The 23,539-nt window shown below is 38.1% G+C and overlaps 1 protein-coding gene across 1 annotated transcript; it reads right to left on the bottom strand.

The window, feature by feature from the left end:
- Positions 1–107: 107 nt before the first annotated feature.
- On the bottom strand, positions 108–13,275 carry LOC120109086 (stomatal closure-related actin-binding protein 1-like). Its single transcript, XM_039122821.1, has 8 exons — positions 13,158–13,275; positions 12,334–12,625; positions 11,963–12,085; positions 11,085–11,177; positions 6,495–6,635; positions 2,789–2,860; positions 2,458–2,541; positions 108–596 (listed from the first exon to the last, which is right to left on the bottom strand). Exons 2-8 carry the CDS (start codon positions 12,604–12,606, stop codon positions 333–335), a joined length of 1,050 nt encoding a protein of 349 aa, XP_038978749.1. The 5' UTR covers positions 12,607–12,625; positions 13,158–13,275; the 3' UTR covers positions 108–332.
- Between the last annotated feature and the right edge of the window lie 10,264 nt (positions 13,276–23,539).

The following is a 23,539-nucleotide window of genomic DNA, read 5'->3' as shown; positions in this document are numbered from 1 at the left end:
GAGTTGCTATTACAAATCAAGGGATACATTAGGTGATAAGATCAGAATTTCTTTAGATGCAAATAAGAGCGATCACAATAATGAGACATTGCAGAGTGGCGAACGCAATTGCTTGGACTTCTATAGTATAGAGATTGGAAGAGGATAAAAAAATAAAGAAAAATAAGTAAAACGATAATTGTATCCAGCACTAACACTAAATAAAAATAAGATAATCATTCAAATGTCCAAAATCATAGTTAGAAGGTTCTATAAATTCATTGTGATTTGCCATATTGAAGGCATAAAAATTTATATTTCAAAATTATGGAGCTATAAATGAAGTTGGGAAATTATATGGTTAAATTTCTATTGGTCTTACAAGAAGAGGAGTTTACATACAAAAGTGAAAAAGGAACAAATGTGAGATATATACCTGGAATTAATTCCTTTTTGTTTCCTTCTGATTGTATACGATACCACTGAATTGCGCAAGTTGAGATATCCGGAGCAGTATCTTCTCGGGGAATAATATGTAAAGATGAACCTAAACTTTCAAGACCTTCTAACTCATACAACTGGTTCATGTTTTCCTCAAGCCTTTTGTTCCTTGCCAGCTGCAGAAAAGCAATGGTAAACAACCAAAATGGTCAACAAAATGATGCCTTACTCAGTTGCATGTGTAGATATGCATTGTATCACCTGTTTGGTTATTTAAAAAAACTTTTCTTGACAGATTCACCACTAGGAATTTGTTTTATTAATTTCCACTTCAGAAGTTTATTATAAAATACAGATATGGGATGAAAAGTTTTGACAGCCTGAACTTATAGTTAGGAGCTAGTAGGATAATTTGAAGCTAACCACTACACTCAGATATTCAGCATATCTGACCAATTCAAGGTGGAAAGGGGGGTTTCTCCCTCAATAAAGCTTCGACAAAGTTGAGTCAAAATGTCCCTTTCAAGATAAATTCACAAGGGAGCCAACAATTGTTAGCTCAATTGTTGACAACTCCCCCCAAGGCTTGCCCTAGGAGAAGATCCAGGGTTCAAATCCTGTGTATTGCTCAAGAAATATAAATTCATAAGGAAGTGGTTTAGCATCTACTCCAGCACACATTGGTTAGTTAGTAAGATACATGGATTTGGTTTTCTGCCTAAGAAAGGGACCCAGCTTCCTAGTAACTCAGCTAGCTGGTGATTCAACATAAATTCTACATTTTGGCAATAGGGCCAACTTTGGGATGACAGCAGGAGATCTGTGTTTCTTTCTAGAGTAAACATCTAACAATTATAATAAGCAAAATGATATGACAGATGAGAAATCATGGAAATGGAAACAGCTTCAGACTGAAAATGGACAGCATAAAAGCACTACATGTGAATTGAACTAGGTCGACAATCATAGTAATAATGCAAGTTGTATTTGTAATCTTGGAACTACTTTAAAAAATGCCAGAAAGATAATAAACAGAAAAAAAGTATCCAAAATCCCTTCCTATATATAATAGGAACCAAGGTCTGTAATTTCAATACTGGGCACCATACCAGTACATTACCGATTTGGTACAATATAATAGTGATATGGTAATAATGCACCTATTGCTGAGATAGCTCCCAGCCCCTTCTTTCTCACTCTTTATCAAGGTACCCCTAGTAGAATCTGGGCGATTCCAATGTGGTTCAGACTTGTACGGACCAGTTACCATACTGAATTGGTTTTGCACTGTTTCGGTTATGCCTCAAACGAGCAATTCAGGTCGGTTTTGCAGTCCTTGATGGAATTCTTGAACAACTGTTGGTCATTTAAATCAACCACCTCATGTAATCAATGCAAGATAGGAAAGCATATTGAGACAAATCTAGAATGCCATAAATACTTAGCACCAATTTTTCTCCGCTTCTTATCATGTCTATTAAAATCCCAACACTTCACGTGCCTCTTTATATTTTAAGTCCATTGGACATAGGCACATGCATGAAGAAAAGGATGAATTTTTTCTACGTCTTGCTAGATGTAGATGCTTGATTTGATCTTATGAACAGCGAGATTGATCAGATTAAATAAGTGATGTAGATGCTTGATTTGATCTTATGAACAGCTATCCGTTATTAATGGAAAATCTCCCAAGCATTCATCTGTAGTACTACAATTTATTTATGCCCAACTATCAAGTGATTAGAGGGACAAAAAAAAGAAAAAAAATCGTGCACAGTTAACAATCATCCATATTGTCCTCGCATGCATAGCACATGCTAATATCTAGTATGTTACAAGCAATGATGTGAATGTACTTTAACTTTTCAAGTGAATTGAGGCTTGTCCCCAGTGGTCACACTCCCTTGCTTAGCAACCAAAGGTTCTGGGCTTGATTCATAGATAGTGCATCCCAGAAATCTCTCACTCTCAAAAAAAAAAGAATAGGAAATACCTAAGTCTACTACAACTAGAAGGATTTTTTGGTGAGGAATGTACCTCTTTCCTAAGCTGAACAGAAGACATAGACTTCTCAGCATACTGAATACGCAAAGCTTGAAGTTCATGTTCCATGTGCATAACCTACAACATGTGTCCAGTCATCTCATTAATATTTGCATGTATATTAATTGCAAGCTCAGGAAATTTGGTATTCCAATTCAATGCTATTAGAAAAACAAGAAGCTAACCACAAAAGGATAACCATGTTAATATAATAAGTACACACTAGAGCAAACTAAAAATAATGGAATTTGGTGTTGGCTGAAATGTTTTAAAGAAAAAAGGGCTCCAGATTGTTATCTATATGTACAAGGACATGAAAACTTACCCTGCTGGGCTGATGTAGCATTTTGATTCTTCGTGCCTCTTGAACTTCTCTCATCAACTGTTCGAAATCCTTCTGATTTTGATGAACAAAATATAAAAATAAATAAAGACACCAAAATCATAGGTTGACTTGGAATAGCAACCAGCTGAAACAGTAGCAAGCAAAATCTGCTCCACAGCAACAGTTAGGCGATTGAAAGACCTGCATGATAATCCAAAGGATACTATATCTATCTCTGCTCTCTGACTTATTCTTTTGTCAATTATGAAATATATGAGAAAAGGTAAATCATAGTAACTACAGATCGATGAGTGTGGTATTTTTTGGGCTCTTTTCCAAAATTCATTACTTCAGCACAAAATTAGCTCCAACTTGTTCAAATAACAGCACTAAATATATTTCATGAATGAACTTTAAGGTATTGAAGTAAAATTCCTCATAAATTTTAGGGTTTTTTAAATGTATACCCTCCTAAATATGCAAAATTGCATGAATACCCTCGAAAAGTTGCTATTTGCATGTATACCCTTATAAAACACTTATATTGCATATATATCCTTCTTTTTCTTTTTTTTTACGTATATACCATGCCATCTAATGCCGTTAAGAAATGAGCAGTTTAAATTTCAAAAGACTACAATACCCTTAATGGGTAGAAATACAAAAAAAAAATTTATAAGGGTATATATGCAAATAGCAATTTTACGAGTGCATTCATGCAACTTCATATATTTAGGAGGGTATGCACTAGCAAAACTTATTAAAAATGATCAAAACTCATCTAAGACTTGCCAAGTCTTTTATGACTCGGTTGAACCGATAAATAAAAAACAGGTTAAGTCACATTTTTAATTTTTCTTTGTTTACGATCTTAACTCGATCAAGAATATTGGACAACCATTTTGATAATGCTATTCTCCCATTTGATGTTGATGTAATTATCATTATTGAGTCTATGATATCTATATATTCTTCATTAATTAGAAGATTGAGGCATATTGAATTTAAATTAATTATAGATGTCTAGATTAGTAAAATATTTTTAGTGATTCATAAATGGTGAGTTGTTGTTCCTTTGTTGATGCAACAATTTCAAGACTTACCATAAATGGTGGTAACATACCTAATATTGTATTCAGGATCAATTAATATTCAAAATAATATGCAAATGGCTTTTAGAAATACCAGACTCTAACAAGTATCTAGTTCCTGGCTTAATAGAAAATTTGAAATCAAACCATTTGTTAAACCTATGTCAGTAAGTTTTGTTTGAACCAAAAATATTAAAGTTTTAAAGAAGTTGGAGATATCTAGTGAATAAGTAAATAATAAAGCGTAGGAAGCAGATAAAGGTCATGTACATCCTTTCGACATCAATGATTTACGTTAATATAGCATGACACATCAAGATTCTTCAGCACCCATGCCTTGCTTGTACGGAGACATGACAAGCTGAACATTATGGCAATTTAGAAGCTTGCCAAGGGTCTTCAAATATGAAAAATCATTGTAGTTTCTGCTAGCTGCTAGTTTGATAAAGGGAAATAGAAAATTTTATTTTTTTTCCAAAAACTCTTTTTATTTCAATATTCCACTCAACAGAACCATTGAAGTTGGTTCATTCCAAGACATGTTTCTTCCAAGCAAGCATCTAAAAGCAAGACCTTTTCTTTTCATAATTCATCAAAGTGCATTTCTTACAAGAGTAGATAAAAGTATTGAAATGATCAAGCAGTACTAAAGGAGCATATAGAAGTCAAGAGTGATCATGGAATTGATTGTTTATTAATGAGATAGTGTCAGAAACAAACTAAGATTGCCCTCTGCTTTTCGAGAGGCATCATCAAACTTGATTACAAAATCTACCCTATTACTCAATAACAAAATGTGGTCTCGGATAGGTATAATAAACATTTGATGGAAGTAGCTTTTGGTAAGAATATTTTAGATATTAGGTGGAATGTCTGCACACATTGGGGCGTATGACATCCATCTTGCAAAATCATGAATCTACTGCAGGAAATCTTCCACATACCTACATGCAGGAAGCCACTAATCAAGTGCTTGAACATTTCTAGATACGTTTGTTGGTACCAAAGGCAATGCAAAAAATCTAGAAGGCCAGAAATCTAAGTCATCCTGTTTTCTGTCATGAACAGAGAATCACAGAGATAATTGGCCTCACTTTAAGGATCTATATGTCACAAGAGGCATTTAGTAAATCATCATCATGGTGATTGATAGAGAAGTCACCATTTCCAGAACCCCAAGTTTGATAAAGAGACCACATACATGTTTGTTGCAGGAACAAGGGAAGATATGCACTTGATTTTTTGACACAAATCCGCACCTCGCAATTCTAGACTGCAGAAAATATACCAGACCACACACCTCTCATAATTTTCAGCTTGTTCTGTAAATAAAAGCAACTAAGTATACAGGTCATAAAGCAAAATTAAATTTGAGGTGGAAAGGAAATAGATGAAAAAAAGTGAGAATGTGGGAAAAACGGAGTATATTTAGAGAGAAGAGTAGATAGAGGAAAACAGGTAGGAAGGGACATACACCCCTTCATTTTTTCTCTCTCTCACACTGAAATCTTAAAATATTGTGTCCACCATTCATGGATACTGAACTACAATATTACAGGATATCATCAAGAGCAAGAGTATTATGGGAGGCACAAAGGATCAAAGCTATGGTGGGATTTGATACCATGTCACCCATCAAGGCAAGAGAGTTGGATGGTTGTAGAATAACGTTCTATCTTCTTGCAAAAAATGAAAGAGAGTTTATATGCAAGGATTTACATTAACTTGGTGGTGAGGCAACCACCATAACAGTAAGGACATAAGTATCCATATATAGAACACTACATTTTCAGTCCTACTCCTTTTCAGTTTAGATGATGAAGATATCACACTATGTTTTACCCATTTCATCTCTACTTGGAGACATGTGCCAAACGAATTGACTGTATTATGAAATTTCACTTGTTCATTCTTTGTAAACTTAATTGCTTATGTGAAAGAAGATCGCCACAAGGTTCACTTAATCTTGAAAGAGTTGACGCCAAGGTTCACCATCTCGGTACTGGATCCCTTACCGGTACATGCTGGTACAGTGTCCTTACATCCATTATGGTGGTCAGTTCGGCATACTGAGACCCAACACACCCAAAATACCGAGTCTCAATTCAGTACTGCTATGGTACAGTACTTCCGGTAGGGGACAGTATGCACCAATATAGTGAACCATGCTTGACACAAAGGAAAGAGGAAAGATTTAGTACTAGATAATGCATTCATCTATGAGACAAAAATTATAGGCCAAAGAGCCAGAATGATAGAAGAAATCCAAACTGAAACACACTCCTCTTCGAGAAACATACACAAACCAGAAATAACATAAAAATAACATGAAAGATGAGAACATGTCCAATCATTGATTGAGTTAGCATATCCAAAACAGATGACTAGGGCCACAAAAAAGACAAATAGAAGCATGTCAAAGTGAGGAATATTTAATTAAAAAGCAAGCACAATAATATAGCCATTTGTTTTGCTCCATGGTACTAAATACTGCGATATTAGATCAGCTCCATTGAAGATCTGAATAAACAATCTAAAGATCATCTATAGAATAGATTATAAGTAGATAACAAAAGTAAGATCATTGACTACATTAGAAGACATTTTAGATGCACCTGCTTCTCTGTGCTTCTGGTTTTCATTTCATGTTCATGAAAAGCCTGTACAACTCTCTGCGCTGCTGCTCTAGCACTTTCAATTTTCACACGAGCACAAGCCCTTTCCTCTTCAACCACTTTTTTGGCATCTTCAGAAGCCTAGAAACAGTGTGAACTAATTAGATCCAGTAGAAACTCATCGTTAGAATATGATAAAGATAGCTCTGCTGGTAGTAATAAAATAGAAGAGCTTAATGACAGTGAAACAAAGAAACAACTTAAGGGTGCTGATTTGTCTTCAGTATAGTTATATGACTTAGCTGCTTCCGATGGATCTTTTTCTCTTAGTAAATAGGTTATGAGTATGAGGATCGGCTGCATTGTTGTGGGGTTTTTTCAGATGAATTTGTCCTTCCTTATTTATTGATTAAACTCATATTACCAAGGATTGAAATCCCAATATCAGTACTTAGTCTCATCCAGGTTCATTACAGTATTGGATGGGTTGAGATGGACTATAATGATCATTAGCAATAAAAATAAAGAGGAAACCGGGATGTCAAACTGTCTCATGCATTGGGACACAACTGTCCCAGTCAGTCTAGCAAATGATAACCAAGACAATTGGGAAGTTCTGGTTCATGAGCAAACATTATCTCGGAGGCGTCTGGGGTAAGTTCTCTTGTTGGAAAGGTACAGCTCCAGCATGATGCAATGTGGCATGAATCCTTGCATACCATTATGCATATTAGAACAATTAGAAGAGATTTTGACCATGTATAGTAGCATTAGCATGCATAAACAACACAAATTTACCTACTTTGTGTGCTAAGTGCAGAGCTACAACATATTACTGGTGCATCTATTAGGCTTGACCCCTCAATATACAATTATTTGCATCACGATAATGCAGAACTTGTTCCTTAGATTAGATGATAGCATAACATCAGATCAACATCCTAGGCATTGAAATAGCTCCATATTCCTGATAAGCTACATCATCTCATCCTTTGGCAGCTCCACTGTCATACTAAAGCATCAACCTATCCTCTTCTTGCTTACATTTTCACCAGAACCAATGACTTCACAAGATTTGATACAGGAGCTCAGTTACCTATCTTAGCTTGAAGAGGATAAAGAGTAGTTGAGGCATTTTGTTTTCAGTTATACTTCATTTTTGAGCTTATTACTTAGGCTATATTTTTTGCTAAGTTTTCTAGTCCTATTTTAAGAAGGATTCGTGCCTATGGATCCTATTTAGGTACAGGTTGGGTCAGAAATCTTTTCAGATCACCAAGATTGTATTTTGAGGTACTTTTGATGGTTCCATTTGGGGTTGAGCAGAATCTGCATTTTGCAATTGTTGGAAGTTTTGATTTCCATTTGTGTAGGAAGGACTTGAGGAATAAGATGTCTATAAAGGGGGAGGTTCACTTCTTCATCTAAACAATTTTATGAATTAATTGTTTTCTCACGTCTAATTTTACAATGGAAGTGTGAGGCTTTCAAAGCCTTCTACAAAGCCTAAGTTTCATAGTGGAGTGAGACTACCAGATATTATCTGCTTTTTTGTCCTTGCTAATTTTGCTTTTATTTTGACCTATCTTTCTTTTACTCATTCTTGACAATATATATATTTGTATGTGAAATGTATGTATATATACACATTGTTTTCCCAGTTCACATCAATTTTGGACCTATGTCCTTTGTTTCATATAAAAATCAGATGTTTTCTAGAAAATTCCAGCAGGCACTTGATTTTGGTTATTTCGTCTATAACCCTAAAACCCAATTTAGGCCCTAGAATCCTGAACCAAGGTAAAATAATAGTTTTCTAACACCTTGCCTAAGCGTTTCGGCTTGGATTCAAGCATAAGTTTTGGGTTCCTTGAGTAATGAATGAATGTTTTTGTCAATTGAACATCATGATTAGATCACCTCTACCTAGGAACATGCCATAGGAAGGTAATATTATCATCTTCCACCTTCTCTAAAGGGCCTCTCCAAACATCTCATTGATTGTAGAACATCATTCTCATACTCAACTATCTTTTTCACACCCAAAACAATCTTATTCAGTCCACGTTGCCTGGTTGTTGAGCATATTTTCCTCCTAACCTTTTCCCTTTTCTTGGAATCTCGCGCTTTCATGGAGGTGTACTTCTTTTACTTGTCTTAGGGCATTTGATCACTCTAGATGACTTCTAGTTCTTGCATTTTCATGGAGATCTTTATGCTTCTGAGGTACCAAATTTGAGATTTGACCTACTTGGCATACAACCGGTCTTGCAGCTATTTGAATATAACAACTCAGGACCTCATCCAAAAAGACTAGTCAGAAGGTGTTATTTAGGTTTCTTAGCCCTATATAAGTATCCAAGATCTACCCAATGTATAGCCAATGTGCGACTAAACACACGCACACACGGATCCTCACATACTCTCTCCGTTAAAGCTCTGGCATTCTTACCGAGCTAAAGATTCAAATCCATGCAAATCTAATCACAAACACCACGATTCGCCCATAGTCAGCCCCAATGAGCCCGTGCTGCAGTGCCCTCTAGCCCACATAGGCTATAGGTCGGGTCTGCTTTGATACCATTTGTCACAACCTAAGACCTCATCCAAAAAGGCTAGGCAAAAGATATTATTTTGGCTCCTTGGCTCTATATAAGTACCCAAGATCTACCCAGTGCATAGCCGATGTGGAACTAAACACAGGCTTGCACGGATCCTCACATGAACGTGGACTATCATAAATCCTAGTCTTCTTGCATCTTCTTTTAGCCTTCTTGCATCTTCTTGTAGAGTTCTCCTTTTAAAATTGAGGACCTAAGCCATTCATCATCCCTTTGCACACCAGCATATATTGTACTATACTAATGAGCATGTTTTGATCTGTTCTTATCACTTACAACACTCTAGGCCTCTACTAGGTAGTTCCATAAAGTTTTTATTCAACCAACCACAATCATACTCCTGGATTTGTTATTCATCATTGATAATGAGAAATATGCAAATATCTTCTCTGGAGGGGTATCTTCCCAGCAGATTAATTTGTTCCTTATACAAGCTCATAATGTTGCTTAACCAGCTGCTTTTGATAGTGTGATTAGAAAACCATAGAAAGTCGATATCCCTGATAGTACTGAATAGAGATGTATCACAGCTCATGACGTCTTGAGAAAAAGGAAAAATTTGAAAGAGGTATAGAATTAATATCTACTTTACTTTGAAACAATCATTTTTATCTACCACACAAATAAGTACATTCATCTCTCAAAGGTAACCTCTTAATGCATATTAACAAATGTTTCAAATCATGATGTTTTCTGACTTCATTCTCAATCTACAAATGCCACTAGTACCATATAGATATTGTAGCCCACCAAATAAACAACCAAACAACCATTTCAAAGGAAGCTGAAAATTTGTTAAGTAAAATATATTATAATACAAAGAAATTATTATTTGTTCAGAATCAGAACCACTTCAATCTTCGAATAGGTTTACCTATTTACTTATATTATGACTCCCAAAGAAAAAAGTTTTTGATAACAACCTGCAGTTTTAAGGTCCTCTACAATATTAGTAGAGAAGATATTAGAAGGGACCCTTTTTTAGTCTTTTTCCTTCCTGGTTCTGAAGAAAAATGACACAGTATTATAGCAATATGCAAATCCTTAAATCAACTTTTTCTACAGAAGAAAATTTTCCTATAGTATGTTGTCGGTAGCTTAATGTCTATTGGCGGCAATGTAATAACTGGTTCACAAGTCACAAACAATTTTCCTGAGCAATAGAGAAACAAATTCATTTGGTCTTTCCATTCCAATAAAGAAACAAGTTTGTCTGCATTATTTTATCCATAAGCCTCCGTGGACAGAAGCAACATTGTTTATGTTCAAGTGTAATTGAATATACATACCCAGGATGCAATAGATAGATCTTCCAAATGTTCTTTTATTTTGAATGTGTTATTCTTCAAGATCACATCAGGGCCTGTCTGGTTCCCTAATAACTTCGACACAAATATTTGAATAACCTTATTCAAGAAGGTACTTATTCCTTGTTAATCAAGTAAAAATATTCAAGCCCCCCCCCCCCCCCCCCCCCCACACACACACACACACAAAACTCATCAAATAATTTTAACCTGGTTAGAGCCAAATAAGTACCACAAAGGTGGTTTTCCAATTTTCTGAATCCCAAAAGTACCCCTCATTATTGGAGCTTTATTCAGGCATGCAAAAAAGTCTTTCGCTGAATAAACCTGAATGAAGCTGAAAAAGGTGAACTTTATTCAGTTTATCTGGGAACAAACAGGACCTAAGTATGATGAGAATAGAGGGGCAGAGTAGGGAATGGGACTGTAGGTAGTTTAATAAACAATCCAAAGATCTCTTTTCCTTGGGATGGAATAGTAAAAGAAGAGAAAAGGGAAAATAGTTTGCTTACACAGTTATGTGCAATGGTAATCAGGCAGTATAGTTATCGAAGCTTAGATAGCAAAAACAAAGATTGAGTTGGTGAATGTTACACATTTCTAGATGCAAAGTTATAACCGACACAAGCATCAAATAGTACAAAAAAATTCTTCCATACTACCTTTTTAAGAAAGATCGCTAACTTTTTCACTTCTGATTTCTCCTGAAGCAACTCTCCTTCTCTTTGAGCCAGCTGAACTGCTAAAGTCTCCACCTACAAGAAGCACGCATGTCATAATCAAGTTGCATTTTACAGAAAAGAGCATAAATGGAAGCAAAGACAACAGATTATGGCTCATGCAATTGTAACAAATTAAGATATAGAATGATAGTGCAGCATGAATCCTTAGAAAATCACTTCCAGATATTTTGAAAAGGATTCTCCCATAGAAAAACATAAGAATAAAATGCAAATAAGCAATTTGTAGAAGAAATCTAGAAATTATTATTTCTAACATTATTTTGAAAAACTGTCTTCAAGTAATCTTGTTTAATAAATTCAAAATTTCTGTACAAGTAGATGATGTCAACATGGTTTTAAAACATGAGTGTACTCTGTCAATATCTCAGTTTAGTTTACATCACAAATAGAATATTCAAAAACTAAGCCATCAAATATGAATCTGATATCATCCTTCAGAGAATGAAGGACAACTGTCTTCTTCAGTTATATGCAACAACTGTAGTTAAATCAATAAATTTGAGAAATAAGGCATCAACTACAAGAAAAGAGTAGTTCCATCATGTGAAAACATGAGAGATTCTGAGACCAGATGAACATTTGGTGTTATGCTAGGCTTCGACCTTCATATGTTGATTTTGATATACTGTACATGGTCATAAAATATAGTGAATTGTTTACTTATGCACAGAAAAACTGTTTTTTCCACACACAAAAGAACTGAATTATGTTTTGTATAGCACAAGTGGAGATTAAATTCATACATGGTGATGTGATAAGAACAAGAAAGGATATAAGCAAGAATATAGAATACCAACCATAGAGATTGCCTCCTCAAATTCATCCTTATTTTGACCCACCATGCGACCCTTTAGTGATTCAAGTACAACCTTCAATTTCTTCAGAAGGACATGCCGGTCAGTCACTTCTCTCCACTTAGCCTAAAATCCCAAGCAAGATTACATGTAAGACTTAAATGGAATAGTAATTCGTTCACAATAAGAACAGTGACAAAAAACATGAAGAAGAAGACAGTATCAAGTTGAATGGTTGAGAAAGAAAGAGAATATCTGTTGCAAGTTGCATGGCATCTAAGCCAACAGGATTCAAGATTCATAATCTAGAAAATAAAAAACCTTACAAAGGCAACAATGAACATTCATGGATTTAAGATTCATTGTGGCAAAACCTCATTAGACAACTTCGTGGCAGTGTTCAGACCCTTCTCAAATTTCTTAGCCAGGTCACGAACAGAGAGACGCTGTTGCCGCTCTAGCAGCTCGGTAGTCTCTTTTGCAACAATCTCTTTAAGGGATGGTGCTTCAGGCCCTTTGTTCGGCTCGACAATTATACTGTCAGCTCTTATCTTGTAGTTTGAGAATTTTCTAGAAGCAAAGTTCACGTTGTATGTCACAAACCGAACTGCCTCATTCCGCATTTTCTCTCTATAATCAAGCGTCATTGCCCCTAAACCAAGCACTCTGTTTTGCAATCAGAAATCAACCATTTTCACAATAGAATCTATAAGCCAAAAAAAAAGAGTACTAATCCAAGAACACAATATTGAAATTTGAATCATAAGTCGCAATCAAAAAAAAAATCTTGAGTAAAAAGTTTATACATACCGAATTTAATGAATAAATAAATCCACATGTACATCTCTAGGTTAAGAGTGACCAAAAACTAAATAAAAAAATAATGTTGATGCTACTAAAGCACCATATACTACCATAAATCAAAGCAAAAAAGAAAAAAAAAAGTTTCACAATATTACAAAGAGAGAAACACCATACTTCGATGAATTTTGCTTTATCCATAGAAATGTAAATGCGCAAGTGATCTTTTCCAAATCAGAAGACCCCCCTCGCTTCCGAAAACTCAAAAACTAACAGTAAACTTGCAAGAAATTATCTCGATCACGGTGCAAACTTAAAATTAAGAAAACATTATGGCGACATTGAAATTAACGGCAAATCAAGAAATATCTATAGCCCGTTAAACCAGAAAACAAACCCTAGCTCGAGAATCTTCCAGCGCTCGACGCGATTTAGTACCCTTCCCGATCGGGCTATAGCTTCTTGAACTGATTCGCAATAGATTTCCTTCCCTAAATCCTCCTTTTCCTTCTTTCCTCTCTAGGATTTCTTTCTTCCAAGGTATAAAAAATATGGAGATTTTGGAGAGGATTCACACCGCAAGAAAAGGAACCTTTTTTCTTTTGAGCGAAAGGAGTACTGCTCTTTTTGAAAGACAGAGAGAGAGAAATGAGCACGCATGAAAGAAGCTTCGGCTCAAAAGCCCGACTGGATACTTGTGGCGTGGCCCACAGGGTCCAGTTCATGACCATGTCTTATTATTTTGGGCGCGGATCCCACACGAAAAAACATCCCCATGAATTGCGGAACTGCCACCGTCTCTTCTTCCGTCCGTAGCTTCTTGTAAGTTTGAACTCTGAAAGGCATTTTTAGGCGTACATAGTTGCCTTAACCGGAATAAATACTGCTCCAATAGCTGACATGTCCATAACATGGCGACAAGAAATGAAGAATAATTGGATATAAATGGTTCATTCCAACATTGGTTCGGCCGTACCATACCATACTATAAAGGACATTAGTATTTTTAGGAACCATTTTCGTTCCCTTCTAGGTTCGGAAATAGATCCAAATAGTCCGATGCAGAGCCAGTGCAAACTGTACAATGCAATATAATATAAAATATTAAAAAAATCAAATTAATATTTAAATTATTCAAAAAATTTATAAAAATATTATTAAATATCAAAAAATAAAAATAAAAATAAAAAATAAAAAAATGTCCGGTTCACAACCAGCATATCTAATTTTATTGAGTGTCAGTACGATGTCTAATTGGTATCATACAATACTAGTGTTGATTAGTAAAAAATTTAGTATGGATTCGGTCAACCTTAGTTTGTTATAGGACCAAAATAAAATTTATTAAGTATGAGGCACGTATTCTGGTTCGATCTATAAAATAGATTCAATCGATGGATGATTCATGGTTGCTGCGGCACAAATAATTTTTATTTTTGAAAAAGTCAAATAAATATTTTTTATTTTAAGATTAATATAGAATTATATATTTATTATAATATATATATAACCATAAGAAAAAATTGTGTATGCTTTATGGAGACTAAATAGCACATGGAGTGAGGTGGAGGGCAAGTCCCATCCTTATACTTTGCTTTATGCATATAAGTAGTTGATTCTATTGAAATAGTAGTTGGCAGCACGTGTTTGGTAAAGTTTAATAATCCAGCTTTAATTGATTAGACTTTAGAGTCTTTCTAAATTTGCCGTGCAAGATATGCATAGAAACGTCCCAATCAAGAGTTCACACATATATTTCCTGTTGAAATTTGAGACGATGGATGCAAATTCTTATAATAAATTTAATTATAATTTAAAAATAAATAGATTGAATAAAAATAAATTTAGTAAGAAAATTTAGCTATAGAGGCTTACAGATAGCATTATTTTTAAAGATAGATTTCATATTTTCTGGAATTAATGACACCGCACGCTTTCAACTACAAAGATTTGATTGAATTACTTCCCGTTGCCTCTTGCTTCAAGAATCAATATATAATGGCATTTTGCAAAAAAGGGAAGAGAAAAATAGAGGGGGTGTTTTGCAAAAAAGAGCGAAAAAAGATTTTTTTAAAAAAATAAGACGGAAGAGAGATGTACGCGTAAGAAGAGAAGTTGCATATTTATAGAAAAGTCCTTTACGACTAGTTTAGTCAACCAAATAAAGGTAGCGATTGTTTAGTCAAATAATAGCAATTATTTGGATATCCAATAATAAAAAATTTAGGAGGACGCGCATGTAACGGCTAGTTTCAAATGGACACAAAAAAAAGGCAGGTTGATGTATTTTTAAACACTCAAACAAAAACAACCAATATTCCTTTTTCTTGCCCTTTTTTTCTTTATTTACTAATTAATACATATTTAATGAGGCATAAATGATAAAATTTAAATTGTTGATGTTAGGAAATGGCAATCTTAAGCGACTCAAATAAAAAAAAAGATAAAAAACCTGACTCCTACCAATAAACAACAGTTTATGTGTGAGGTACTTATAGATCGAATCCCATACAACAGTTTGAATCTCTAATCAGATAATGTCAAATTATTTTAGACGATGATGACATTTTTTTAATAATAGTTTGAATCTCTGATCAGATCATGTCAAATTATTTTAGACAATGATGACAATTTTTTTATTAAGATTGCCCTTGCACATTTGCTAATGGAACTCATTATTAAAATCTGCTTTTGATGAATTGGTAAGGCAAGCAATGGTAAGAGAACTACTCTAATGAATAGTTATTATGAGAGTCCTAAGCCATCTAATCACCAAGGATATGAATATGTTAATGACCAATTTTTGACACCAATATTCTAGTAGCATATGCATTGATCAAATCTTTTAGATCCATTTGTGACTTAAGTATAAAAACATTGTTCTCAAAACACCATCGCAACCACTAAGAAAAGATTAAATTCTAGCTCATTGAAGCTGGTAAAAACCACACAAAAAAAAAAAAGAAGAAGAAGAAAAGATCAAATTTAGAGTAGACTACAGAAGAATGCCTCTTGTTATAGCCCATAAGGCACAAATGGCACAAACTATTTTTCCTTTTCTAAGGAGAATGCACAGCACAACACTTCAAAGTTGTAACATTTTTGTGCCAATTCCTAATGCCATATTATGTAGGAAAGAATATAGCTTAAAATGAGGGGAATGTTCAAGTTGGATTATTCGAGTACTCGCACTCTGGGTAGTGCTTTGGTTGAATATCTAAACATGAAGGTCAAATATAAAACACAGATTAGTTATAACAAATGATAACTACTCATCTGCCTTTTGGCACCAACTAGTTTGAAATTGGATGCAAGGACTGGGACTGGGACCCCATGTCTGAACTGCCCCACTCATGGGTTAAGTAGGTTTAGCTAAGCCAGTATATGCAAATCTATCAAACCTGCCCCCATTAATTAATACAAATATAATGTAAGTAAACTCTAAAGACAAGTAATATAGTTAAACTGTTAAATGATAAAAAGTTGGCTGGCATAAACTAAAACAACTTCAAAGGTTGAATCCAGTTTTGTTCCTATCGACAACTCAGCTTTTCTTTCTATAATGGAAGAAGAAACCAAGAAACTTTGTGAGATATCAGCCACTTAATTAGCTGGATAATTATTTATAGGATTGAGCCCTTAAACCCTTAAAAGAGACGAATTCTTCTTCAACCTAATGGAATAGTGAACTTTCAGCATATCAAAAGCACTGCATCATCGTGTCGCGAATGAGGGATGATGACCCAATTGCAAAGAAAAGAGGAGATTACTTTCGAGATTCCATCTCGGTGTTCGGGTGCACAATGATGGCTGTTGGATGTAATTGAAAAGAAGCTAATGAATTTTGCAAGGTTGCATTGGAGTGTTGCGGTCCCAAGCAGTAGAGGATTCTTCTACCGACAGCCTGCATGCTTGTTTTCATGACTTGGAAATTGCTATTGGGGCCTGGTGTTCAATGGATAGAATTTGAGGCTTCAAGGGTACTCTTCAAGGTTGGTAATATTAGGAGAGGGGAACCACCTCAATCATGATTCAGGAGGTCATATCATCATTCCTAGTAACCTAACCTATGATTATAGTTACTTTGTACTAAATTTTGTGAGAGGTTGGAGGGTTGGTGAAAAAGGAAGCATTTGATTGGGGCAGCACTAGCATTATTGGCATGAGTGTTTATGATGTGTGACTTTTGTGAATGGTGGACCAAACATTGCCTTAGTAACCTCCATTCAATTAAGATAGTGAAATGGATGCTCCTTTATAGGCTGCCCCATTAAACCATCACCCCTGAAATAGATCAACTGCCAACATATTTGGGAACTTATAAAACAAGGCAAAGTGTACAAAATAATGAAGCTTCTATTAAAATGCAAAGATTGCCCAAGAAGTTTTAACATGGATCAATGGACATAACATTCCACAACAAAGAGCGTTCTAATGTGCAATGGAAGAAATATATTTGTGCAACTTCTATTCTGTTTGCTCTTCTAGACTTGTTAATCTCAGCAAATTTTAATTATATTAAGGTTTTGTATGATTATTTTATTAAGTGTGTGTAATATTTTTGAAAAATTTTAGTAAGCTAATGTCGAAAAATTGATTTCAAATTCCTACTTTAAGCTGAAGTCAAATCTATGTATAATAGAATTATAGATATGAAGAGTATGATATTTTTTTAAGATTATGATATTATCAATGTACGAATGAGTAATTTAATATATATAGAATGAAAGAGAGATAGAGGTAGCCGTAAATCACATAAAATGAAGTAGCTCTAAATATAGCTATAAATAAAGTGAAATGGAACAAAAGGATTCATATAGCCGATCTCAACTAGTTTGAGATTAAGATTTAGTTGAGTTGACCTATATTCTCTTAAGGTTAGTGATATTATCTCAAATATGCAATAAACTTTGTGATATTTTATGAATTAGTTTTTTTACGAATTTCATAGAGTTAGCTGTAAATATAGTATTTTTTTCCATAGGCGAGATTGTAGCATACACAAAAGAAGAGGAAGGCTATAAATTTGATCTTTGGAAACTTGATAGATCTGATGACATAATGTAAATCAATGATATTGATAATATATACATATGATGTTATCATCTCTCAACCATAGAGGAGGCTTTTCAAGTATAAAGAATTTCCCTTGAGAGCAACTTTTAGCTTCTCTAATACAAGCTGTTAATTTTGTACCACTTGCCACAAATCCATGGTTGCTTTCATCTGGTGCCTAGACATCACATTTTGTAGGCATATTAATCCAAAGCCACATAAAATGGTTATGTAACATCCAAATCAAAGCTCTATAAGTTAAAAAAAAAATGATAGGTGGAGAGTTGGTGCACATATTTGATCTTTATGCATATAAATGATAATAAAATCAAGCTCAAATAGTTGGTATTTATATTATAAAGTTAGTAGGTTATCTTTAAGATGTAACTCAGCTATTCAAGGGTAGCTTATCAGAAGTAAAGGAATATTTCAATAATTTGAAAGTTTCAAACCTCTTTTTGATGGCATCAAGAATAGTAATAGTTGTTGGGATATAAACAACTCTCCAAGAGGAATGCTGACTTTTGGAATCAAAACAAGTAGCAGAAGTACGATATAATAGGTTGCAATCTTTGTTATGAAGAAAAATTGTAGAGCATGTGCAAGTGAAACTTCTTCCAAAATGATATCTTCTACACCACATTAAAAAAATTAAATACTATAAAACTCACAATTTCATTAGCAAAAAAAATCACAATTTTCTACATATTATCCCCTTACTCTGCATCTTAGAAAAATGCTTACCTTAAGTATGCTTGCTAATTGTGAGCATGGTATAGGTGCATAGGATCTGATGTCTCACCAATGACATAGGACACACTTTTCATATAAAAATAAAAGCAGCATGGGATCAAATAAATTTTAAATGTAAAATAACTTATTTTTTCACCATTTATAATATATATATAATATGAAAACCTCTTACATAGAGCTCATGTTTTGTAACTTACATAAGGCGACAAAATGATCTTTCACAAGCATCCATTTTTCTTAACCCTTTCCTTCTCTTTATAGCCCCTTTTATCTTTAAAAAATCCAATGTCTTACTCTCATTGGATTAAAAATATATTTATCAAGCCATATAAACAATAAAAAAAACTATGGTGACTGATGGCTAAGTGATCGCACATACAGTTGCAAAAAAAATAGTATTGAGATATATCGAAAATTTTATTGAGTTTACTAAAGTAGTTCAAAAAGAGAAAATTAATGATAGAACAATAATACAAAGGGAGATTAAGTACTTGCACATTATCTTACTAATATTTATAGTAATCAACAAAAAACTCATGCAATGCACAGTCACTTAATAAAACATATTGAATTTTTTGCATGAATACCCTCCTAAATATCGAATTTTGCACGAATATGCTCCCAAAATTAATATTTGCATGTACATCCTCGTAAAACACTTGTTTTACTATTATATCATTTTTTTTATTCTTATTTTTATATATGTACCCATGTCATCTAACACCGTTAGAAATAACGGTTTCAAATTAAAATGACTAAAATACCCTTAATGGGTAGATGTGCAAAAAACATTTATAAGGCAATCACGATGGGAGATAAAAAGGTACTTTCTAAATTTTATTTTATTTTTAATTAAAATAAATATGGTTTTTATTAATGGTGTTAGAAGAACCATTATATTAGGGGCATTTATGCAAAAATAGTATTTTATAAGGGTACAGAAATAAATATAAATTTTAAGAAGGTATTCATGTAAATTTGAATTTTTAGAAAGATATTCATGCAAAAAACTCAAAAATATTTTTATAATATTGCCTGAAAGATAAATAAGGTAAATATTATTGATAGTTAAAAAAATATAATTTGCTCAAGCTTAGGACTAGTGTAGCATGAATCAAGTAAAATAACAATATTAATGAATATTATCAACTAACGATAATCAAGTCCCATGATAGTAACATATGAATAATTTTTTAATGAAAATTAAGTAACTCGAATAATATAGTAATTAAAAATAATAATATTAATGAAAATTAAGGCTTGTAGATATACATTATACACTTGAATTAGAATAATATAGTATATTTAAAATGTCTAAAATGATTTTATCACATAGAAAAATGACCAATCAAGTTTAGTGGTCTACTGTGGCAGGTTAGTCCTTAATTGTATGTGAGGAATGATTTAAAGAAAATAAAAGAGTTGGAGCCTGTTACGGGGGAACTTAGCCACCATGCCCCACGTGACCGGCACGCGCGCCCAGGAAGACTACGGCAGCCCCTTGATCCAGCAATCCGACCCCGAGTCGGACATCTTCAGCTCCGCAGCCCGACCCCGAGTCGGCTGCCCCTTGATCCAGCAATCCGACCCCGAGTCGGACATCTTCGGCTCCGCAGCCCGACCCCGAGTCGGCTGCCCCTTGATCCAGCAATCCGACCCCGACTCGGACATCTTCGTCTCCGCAGGCCCGACCCCAAATCGGACATCTCTCGACAACGACAGGCTATTCCCCAGAGCACGCCGCGGCCCTCTGCTCCACTACACCCAGCAACGGTCGTATCCGGCGCTGCTCCACGATCTCCTGTAACAGCCGTACAAAGCGGAGCTCCACTACGCCCTGTCATGGCCGTACCCAGCGCTGCCCCACGACGCCCTGTAACGGCCATGTCAGTGGCAGCTCCATCGTGCTACACGATGACCAACCCCCCAAAAGGACCCCCCAGCCTGGTATATATGCGGCTGGGGGGAGAAGGGGGAGGGTAAGCAAGAACTTCCAGAGCATTCTCCTACTTGCTACTATTATCTCTCCTTCTCCTCCAATCTCCTCTGACTTGATCGTCGGAGGGCCCCCACTACCCCAGTGGTGGTGCGAGGCTTGCTTGCAGGTTTCCCAGTGGAAGGTGGAGCGCAATCAACATCAACCAAGGCAACCCAAACGGAACCCCGTTCACACCGCTGTGCCAATCGTTCTCGGTTTGGACCACCAGCAACAGTTGGCGCTAGAAGGAAGGGCCCGAATCTCAGAGCGATCGTAATGGCACGGCGAGGTGGTCGTGGAGCTTCCAATGCCTCCGGTCGCGGGGCCTCTCGCGCCTCCGGCCGGGAGGCCGCTGCGTCTCCAACACATTCTCAGCAACACTCCACCGTTCCACCCCCCATTCAGATGGTCGAAGCCGCTCAGTTCGACCAGTTAGCCCAGCAGGTTCGCACCCTCGCGGAGGCAGTGCAGAACCTGCAGGGTGTGATGTCTCGGGCGCCGCAGCGGGCCCAGGAGCCGCCTGCTCCCTGAGCGCTCACCTGTCCTCCTCAACCCGCACTCCTTCCTCTCCCATGGGGAGGAGCGCCGGCGCGAGGAAGATTCTCGAGCACGGTCCATTCTGCCGGGACCTTCCCATCGGAGCTGCGCGGGGTACGAGAGGCGGGCCCGGGCGCGTTCCCAGACCCCCCAGTCCTCAAGGAACCCGCGCTCCAGTCGGTCCCCCTCTCGGTGCTCCTTGTCTCCCACCCATCGGTCGCGCTCCCTGGACCGGCGGGTGGACGATCTCCACCGACAACTCCAGGTCCTGAAGGGCCACTCCAAAGATCCCTTCGCCGACTTGGAGATCTCCTCCCAGCCGGCGCTTGCCTCGAGGATCCTGCGGACCCCGAATCCGCCGGGGTTTAAAATGCCGGCGATCGAGCCCTATGACGGGGCGGCGGACCCGCGGGATCACGTCGAGAGTTTCAGGACCCTTATGCTCCTCCACGGAGCATCAGATCCTCTCCTCTGCAAGGCCTTCCCGGCGACCCTCCGTGGCCCGGCAAGGGCGTGGTTCGCCGGCTTGGAGGCTAACTCAATCCAGTCCTTCGACCAGTTTACTCGCCTCTTCATCACCCATTTCGCCGTCAGTAGCCGGCGGCGACTGGTCTCCGACTCCCTCTTTGATGTCCGGCAAAACGAGGGAGAAAGCTTGCGGGATTATCTTACCCGCTTCAACAAGGCTACGCTGGAAGTCCGGAACCTGAGCCAGGAGGTGGCTCTTCCAGCCCTGAAGCGTGGCTTCCGAAAGGGCAGACTCACCTTCTCCCTGGACAAATGCCTGCCGCGGAGCTTTCCGGAGCTGTTGTCCCGGGCGAACCAGTATGCGGACGCCGAGGAGGCGGCCGCCCACCGGAGCAAGGAGGCCGCCGAGATCCCTCCAAAGCTCGGGAAGAAAAGGCGAAAAGAGGCACGTCAGAGGAGGAGCCCGACGCCTCAACGTCGGCGCAGAAGCCTGTCGCCGGCGAGGAACCACGGCGCCCTACGCCCTCGTTCTCCGCCCCGACGTTTCAACCGGTACACTCCTCTCCTGACTCCCCGGGCCCAGATCCTCATGGAAATCAAGGGGCGGGAGGACCTCCCGGTCCCGAGACAGATGAAGAAGATTCCTGGAAGGAGGCCCTCTCGGGCGTACTGTGAGTACCACCGGGACCACGGCCACGACACCGAAGACTGCTTCCAGCTTCGGGACGAGATCGAGGCTCTCATCCGCCGAGGGCGTCTCGGTCGATATGTGAACGACCGACGTCCCCCCGCAGACTCGCGTCCGGCCGACCCGGCCCCTCCGGAGCCTCGGGAGCAGAATCGACCCGTCACGGGCGTGATCCATACTATCACTGGGGGCTGCCCCCGGCCCGAGAGGAACGCAGGGGGCTCGACTGAAGCGTCAGGGGCAGCCGTCGCAAAGAGGCAGAGGGTCGGTAATGTAATCACTTTTTGTGATGAAGATGTAAAGGGGGTTCAGACCCCCCACGATGACGCCATGGTGATCTCCCTCACTATGGCAAACTATGATGTAAGGCGTGTTCTTGTGGATAGTGGAAGCTCAGCTGATATTTTGTTTTACGAGGCCTTCCAAAAGATGAGCTTGTCCAGACAATTGTTGCACAAAACATCTACCCCCCTCATAGGATTCACTGGTGACGCTATCTCGGCCGAAGGTGTCGTTGAGCTGCCTGTGACTGCGGGCGTTGCACCCGCAGAAGCCACGGTGCGGCTCGGGTTCTTGGTCGTCCGTGTTCCCTCGGCCTACAACGCCATCCTCGGACGACCCGGACTGAACGCCCTTCGCGCGGTGGTCTCTACGTATCACTTGCTCATGCGGTTCCCCACGGCGGCCGGGATTGGAGAGGTCCGAGGTGACCAACCGACCGCAAGGCAATGTTTCCTAGCAACTCTCAAAGGGAAGAAGCCCGTAGAAGCCTTAAGCGTCGAGTCCCTCGACGCCAGAGACGAGGTGGCCTTGCGGCACGGGGAGCCGGCCGAAGGTGTGATCGAAGTTCCCCTCGAGGAAGGTCGCCCGGACCGGACGGTCCGGGTCGGCACCAATCTCGACCCGGGAGCTCGGGCTCGGTTGGTGGAATTCCTCCGAGCCAACGCCGATGTATTTGCCTGGTCGGCGGCCGATGTACCTGGGATCGACCCGGAGGTCATTTCTCACGCCCTCAACGTTGACCCAACCCACCGACCAGTAAAGCAGAAGAAGAGACACTGTGCCCCGGATCGGATCCGGGTGGTCGACCAGGAGGTAGACAAACTCTTGGAGGCAGGATTCATAAGGGAGGTGAGCTACCCCGAGTGGCTGGCAAATGTCGTACTTGTCCGGAAGGCGAGCGGGAAGTGGAGGATGTGCGTCGACTACACCGACCTGAACAAGGCGTGTCCCAAGGATAGCTTTCCGCTTCCGCGGATAGACCAACTGGTCGACGCGACTTCCGGATATCAGCTGCTGT

This window comes from Phoenix dactylifera, unplaced genomic scaffold (assembly GCF_009389715.1).
Source record: "Phoenix dactylifera cultivar Barhee BC4 unplaced genomic scaffold, palm_55x_up_171113_PBpolish2nd_filt_p 001784F, whole genome shotgun sequence".
Taxonomy (NCBI): domain Eukaryota; kingdom Viridiplantae; phylum Streptophyta; class Magnoliopsida; order Arecales; family Arecaceae; genus Phoenix; species Phoenix dactylifera.
Note: the sequence above shows the minus strand (reverse complement) of the source record. Positions and strands in the feature narration are given on the sequence as shown.

Excerpts from the sequence above, each read along its gene's own strand:
- LOC120109086 (XM_039122821.1), bottom strand. The coding sequence starts at position 12,606 with ATGACGCTTGATTATAGAGAGAAAATGCGGAATGAGGCAGTTCGGTTT. Across the intron at positions 12,086-12,333 it reads CCACGAAGTTGTCTAATGAG|GCTAAGTGGAGAGAAGTGAC; the intron begins GTTTTGCCACAA and ends TTGGGATTTTAG. Across the intron at positions 2,542-2,788 it reads TGCTACATCAGCCCAGCAGG|GTTATGCACATGGAACATGA; the intron begins GTAAGTTTTCAT and ends CACATGTTGTAG.